General features: G+C 41.6%; 1 protein-coding gene across 2 annotated transcripts; it reads left to right on the top strand.

The window, feature by feature from the left end:
- The first annotated feature begins 221 nt into the window (after positions 1-221).
- LOC120697879 lies at positions 222-5,955 on the top strand. Of its 2 annotated transcripts, XM_039981249.1 has the most exons (17): positions 232-456; positions 1,068-1,131; positions 1,346-1,454; positions 1,634-1,696; positions 2,175-2,275; positions 2,372-2,438; positions 2,532-2,603; positions 3,127-3,288; positions 3,739-3,812; positions 3,889-3,986; positions 4,194-4,301; positions 4,390-4,484; positions 4,593-4,730; positions 4,826-4,873; positions 5,009-5,123; positions 5,363-5,460; positions 5,548-5,955. In XM_039981249.1, exons 1-17 carry the CDS (start codon positions 384-386, stop codon positions 5,635-5,637), a joined length of 1,575 nt encoding a protein of 524 aa, XP_039837183.1. In that variant the 5' UTR covers positions 232-383; the 3' UTR covers positions 5,638-5,955. The 2 variants fall into 2 exon arrangements, with proteins under 2 accessions (XP_039837184.1, XP_039837183.1); XM_039981250.1 differs by lacking the exon at positions 5,009-5,123 and having other exon boundaries at positions 222-456.
- The last annotated feature ends 45 nt before the right edge of the window (positions 5,956-6,000 follow it).

Below are 6,000 nucleotides of genomic sequence, written 5' to 3'. Positions count from 1 at the left end.
GCGCCTATTCCCCTTGTAGGAAAGCTCGAATGGCCCAAGCTAAACAAGGCCCCCAAATCAGCTGACAGTTGAAGAGGTTCGGGCCCCGGGACTTCGAGCGCTCGAAGAAGACACTTCTATACGGCCCAATCACTGCGGGCTATTCCGGATAGAGACGTCCCCCTGTCCGGGCCCCCGCTGCCGTGAGCGCGGAGCGCCACGCCGCCCGGGCACCCGTCCACGCGGCTAGCAGCAGCCGTGCCCGTGCCGGCGTGCCCTGTGCCCATTGCAGCACAAGCGAGTAGAGCGTTGTGGCCGGTGGTGCGTGCGTGCGTGCTGGTCTTTCTCCTTTCCCAAGCCAAAACCCAGAGAAGAGGAGAAGCGCGGCGCGGAACAGCACGGGGATGGAGCCCTCGCCGGCGCCGGGAGAGCTGGGCGCGATGCTTCAGGCGGCGGGCGACTTCGCGTCCTACCCAGGCAATGCCTCCTCCCTTGCCCCCCTTGGGATTTGGGCGGAGTTAGCTGCTCGCGTTTGGGGAGCCGCCGTTCTGGGTTGCTCCGTTTTGGGAGGAGGAGGGGTTTTGCTTGTCTCTGGTCGTGAGAACGGATCGGGTCGCTGCGGGTGTGGAGCTTGGTGCGCTGGAACCCTAGCAGGGTATATTCCGACGGGGGCGGGGGCTTACTTCGGCATTCGATTGATTCACTGCTTGATTCTGCTATTGGTTGGACAATATGATCGCATATGCTGATGTAGGCCTGTAGTGACTTATCAGTGAGCTTGTGACTATTTCTAGTTCGATTTTGAAGCTGGAAATGCTAATGGCTTGTATCTGCACCTTCGATCGATGCGTGTCTTTTGCACCCGAGTATGTTCTGGTACAAAGCTATTTTCCCCAGGGGCGTTGCAAGTAGGACTGGCAGATTCAGAACGTAATGGTTTTAAGAGAAGTACATCTGTATGCTGAAGTAGTGGTGCATATTGAAGAATGAAGGCTTGAATTTTAAAAGGACTAGTTGAACTTTTGAAAGACGAGATAGGTTAGTCATGTGCTGACTAGGTGACTGAATCTGTATTTCATTTGTTGCAGGGTTGCATAGTGATGATGCTGTGAGGCAGTTCCTGGAACGATGTCCTCTGCCTAAGCTGTTAGGGTAAGCCTCTTTCCTTCCTCCAATGTTTTGAGTTGTCGCTTGTCGTATGTTCCTGTGTTATGTAATGTCTTAACATGTTTGAAGCTTATGTTTTGAGATGTTCTCTTACATTGACAAGCCAACTTTTCTAGTTAGTGCCTCACATATATTGTCTACTGGCAGCTTATGTTTGCTATCCTGTTCTGTTGATTGCTGTTGTAATTTGTCCATGTAGGGCATTGCAGAGTGAAGTAGATGTACCTGGGATGGTTGAAACTGTCACAGAATGCTTAGATAAAGTATTTTGTTCAAGATATGGAGCATCGCTTCTGCCAGGCTACGGTGTATGTGTAACATTCTCCTTCCATTTTTTTATCTAGACATGTCTACCTACAAACTCTTACCTAGATCAACATAGTAAAAATATCTTATAGAAATGATCATTGTATCTTCTTTGTGAGAACTATGGCTTAATTCTTATACATATCGATAACTAAAGACTTAATTGCACTTTTACCTCCAGGCATTTATTCAAGCTGGATTGCTCACAGACTCAAAGGGCATCAGAAAATTAGCCTGCAAAGCTGTATGTACCAGAATCGGTTTTCTAAGTGCATGCTATTTGCCAATGTTGCTGTCTTTATTTGAGTCTAGTTTCTGTTGTCCATTTTGGACATTCCAAAATTTTTTTGGTTTCGTCTGTTCTCTCTATTTGACTCTAATTTATGTATTCATTTTATAAGTGAATACTATGGATTTTTGTTGTAGTTTCATCTGTTTGCTTTGTGGAGATGGCAAATGCATAAAGCACAATTTCCTTCTAGTATATATATTTTTAGATTTGGACCCATCAACATTATTTAATATAGACTCAACTCATATAGTGTAGAGCAAAAGTCACAGTGAATTTTGTGCACTAACAGCACACTTGTGGTTTGCCAACTCGTGCAATACCCTTTCATCTTTGCTGTTTTTCATGTCAGTTTGGAAAATGTTCTACAAACTTTTGGGAAGACAATGTCTCTAGCCACTGACTGTGAAAGAATTCGATATAACTATACCAGGTACTCAATCTTCTTGACAAAGCTGAAGATAGTGCTGCTGCGGTGGAAACAGTTGTGCAGCACAATCTGTATCCAGTTCTAATCAATTGTTTGATTGAGGGGTAATTTATTTACACACATAAACTTCATCTAACACTTTGCATCATATGCATTGTAACTTGGTGATAATTTCTTATTGCTATCTTCGATTTCCGCAGAGATGAAGAGATTTCAACAATCATTCTGGATTCTGTGAAGCGTTTAGCAGAAATTCCTAAAGGAGCTGTGAGTCCAACAATGCATCTCGAAGTTTTCAACATCTTCTTTATTCGATGTATATTGTAGTCATATTGTAGTCTATTTCTTTCCTGTTTGTAGGAGATCATATTCCCACCTGATGGTCAAGGATCTGTGCAACTTGACAGAGTGGCATTTCACTCATCCTCTTTGGTATGTCATCGCGTGTCCATTATTCTGACACAATTTTATAGAACTAACCAATAAACGCCCTTGTGGATCAATGCCTGTCTACATGCACAACAACAGAAGCAAGCACGAGCTTTAAAACATACCAGTTAACCAATAATACATAAGTGTCATCAAAATTTAACATACTCATTACTATTACTGCTACGTTTCTACTTTCATGTATACTATATCATCTTTGCTTCTCGCTTTTGTTGGATTTCATCTCTAGCCTACCTAAACTTGCTTGGGACAAAAGGCTTTGTTTTGAAAATTCCTGCATGCATCCTAGGATATCATCTATTTGGGAGCAGAAGTTGTAATCATAATCGGTCTAGTTATTTATCTTCAATATTTTCAAATGTCTCCGCATTTCCCTTTCCCAGTTGTTGACAGAATAAGCTTCAAAATAGAGTGAAGTGCTTGTTTATGTTTTACTGGACACTCTTACTGTTTATCTGCAAGCTACAACAAGATTATATTTTATTCATGTTTATTGCTATTGTAGGCGCGGATTCGTATTCTATCTTTGATAGCCAAGCTCTTCACTGTTTCAAGTTATACTGCTACTGCCATTCGTGATTCAAACCTTCTCAGCATATTTGAAGATGAAATAAAAGATAGAAGGGATATGCTTAAAACCCTCAGCGCGCTGGAGGTCCTATATGAGGTAAAAGGATATTTTGTTCTGTTCATCTGTGCCACTTAATGTATGGCTGGCTCCATGAGGGTATCGTTGCAAATACTTTGATTTATGTGTTTATTTTTCATAAAAGGATTTCTATCTACAACTCTATTTTTTAAGGATAAGTACGTCTGATGTAACAGGCCTATTTTTGGCTTTGTGTGATGGTGTGCATTGTGTATTGGCTCAGGAATCGTGATTCATTTTTAAAAGGCTTGCACTAGTATTGTTTCGTATTACATGCTTATGGCAATCGGTGTCATCGGATTGTTATAATTGTGGTTTCTTTCTTGCCTACGTTCCTTGTCACCATACTACATAATCCTGTAGTCATAGGTATTTTGCTATTGAATTAGTCATAACACGACTTAAGATTCTGAAATTTCAGGGAGAAGCTATATATTTTGGCTAATTGTGTCTTTTATCACACTGCAGCTCGTTGAACACCCTCACAGCAATATTTTCCTGCTGAAGACCAACTTGCTTCAACTCATAGTTGATGTGATCAAGTATGCCTCTATACCTCTGTGTTTTCTTCTGTTATTTTTTCAGCTATTCTATGTTGTCTTTTCTTTCTGTGTGCAGTGATTCCTCAGCTGATTCTGTTATACGGTCAAGAGCAGCATTAATTAGTGGGAGGCTTCTCTCTTCAGCTGATGCTTTCACAGTGATAGACCAATCTTGTAAGTATCATTATTTTCAGTTGCCAGACTTTTGTTCACTAATTTCTCCACAACTTTGTGCATCGAAGAACCTTTATTGCGTCAACTATTCATCATCTGTTATAAAAAGACTTCTCATCATCCTGATTTAATTGTTATCGAAACTCATCTTCTGTGGTCTTCTTACATGAGGAACTAGACAGACTTATCAAGATTTCCTCCTGTTAGGTGTTACAAACCTGCTCGCAGCCATAGACAAAATATTGGAGATGGAAGAAAGCCAGAATACTGATGAAATTGAGAGTGCATTGGAAACCTTAGGTCTAATTGGTACAAGTAAGTCATGATTCTGCTTGTTAGTATTGGAGCTCACCAGGTTGTCATAGCACACCCTTATTGTTTGTTTGATTTTATGGTAAAATAGCAACTCAAGGGGCACATTTCCTGCTGACATCATCAAATGTTGCTAGACATGTTGTCGAGACATCCTTTGACCGACAGGGCAGAGGTAGACAACTGGTAAGTCTGTGTACATATTTTCTTCTTGTTCCACTGCCCTTGTTGCTCCTGGTAAAGCTATCATATTGTCAGAAACTACACCTCTTACGTGTTATGATACATGTTCAGGCTGCTTTACATGCCTTTGGGAGCATCTGTGGTGTTGATAGGCAAGAAGACCAAATGAAACTGGATGGTCAAGCTGAAGAGTACTTGAAGCGCTTGGTCTATACCACAGCAGCAAACAGTTCAAAATTAACTCCTTCAGTTAGTAGCAACTCCTTTCTAGTGTGCCCATTTATCTTAGCTTATGGTTCTGGCTTGCTTAGTTGGGTGTTTTTTTTGGCCTTATTGTTTTCCAGGCTCTTCTTCTATCAATTCTGCAACAAGACCCGGATATACGGATAGCTGTAAGTAGCTGATGCTTGTTAAAGTTACTTTTGCATAAATTAGTATTTTCTTATCTCATTAGCTTGGATATTGGTGCATCTGCCCCCCCCCCCCCCCCCCCAAAAAAAATGCCCCTGAATATCTGTACTCTGCAGGGCTACAGAGCAATATCAGGACTGGTTGTCCGGGAATGGTGCTTAAGGGAGGTTTGCTTAAATTCAGAGATAATCAGACTTGTTACAGATCCAACAATGGAGACAACCAAACTTGGTAAGGAATTAACACATCTGATCCTAATGAAGTAATTTTGACCATCTAAACTTGTTTCAACAGGAGCTCTGCAGATTGATATTTCTTTTAGCATTTGAAATTTTTTTGTGTGCAACTGGTTAAAACTGAATATGATGTCATGCTTAAGTCATCCATAATTACTAATCCTATCATGGACTATGCTAATTTCTATTTAATGGACTAATTATTTCAGCTGTAACATTTATTCTCTGCTGTAGGCATGGAAGCACGGTACAACTGCTGTGTGGCAATCAACAAGTCTTTGTCCTCCTCGCATCTTCTGCATGAAAAAAGTCTATCTGAACTCATCGGGAAGGTACACTCTCGTAGGTCTAGCATCTGCCATTTTTTTTTTGCCTGAATCGTGAATGATAACCAGCAAAACAAAAACGTTATGGTGCAGTTGAATGATGCGGTGAGACGGGGCCCTTACCTTTCTGAAAGGAAGCGCGTGGAGGCTCGGCCAGTTGTTGTCCCTGCAGAGAGGTTTTAAGTTTACCACAAGGTTTCATCAGAATTCCAAAGCAAGAGACAATCGCACCATGTAGGTAGAAGAAACTGGGCACCCTGCTTCTGATGCAGTTGGCTTTGTGTATGATAAACAAAAAAAAATGATGTACTTGGGTAACGGGGAGGACATATGTGACATGCATGAGTTGTACAAAACATTCTGTGGATGCAAGGCAGATTAAGCATGCTGGTTGATGCAAGTCCATAACAGGCAGGAGGTTGCCTGTAAATGGACCCATCATTTGCAGGGCCATGCCAAATTTTGGGAAATAGCAGGATCAGCCACCGCTCTCTTTTTCTACGTAGTATCTAAACTGTTCCTAGGTTTGCAAGAACAAAATTGTCA

This window comes from Panicum virgatum, chromosome 3K (assembly GCF_016808335.1).
Source record: "Panicum virgatum strain AP13 chromosome 3K, P.virgatum_v5, whole genome shotgun sequence".
Taxonomy (NCBI): domain Eukaryota; kingdom Viridiplantae; phylum Streptophyta; class Magnoliopsida; order Poales; family Poaceae; genus Panicum; species Panicum virgatum.
The sequence above is the reverse complement of the archived record's forward strand: the minus strand, read 5'-3'. Positions and strand labels throughout refer to the sequence as shown.

Bases quoted from the DNA above. Each gene is read 5' to 3' on its own strand.
- LOC120697879 (XM_039981249.1), top strand. From the start codon at position 384: ATGGAGCCCTCGCCGGCGCCGGGAGAGCTGGGCGCGATGCTTCAGGCG. The intron at 2,439-2,531 runs GTGAGTCCAACA...TCCTGTTTGTAG, and splicing joins CAGAAATTCCTAAAGGAGCT to GAGATCATATTCCCACCTGA. The intron at 4,731-4,825 runs GTTAGTAGCAAC...ATTGTTTTCCAG, and splicing joins GTTCAAAATTAACTCCTTCA to GCTCTTCTTCTATCAATTCT.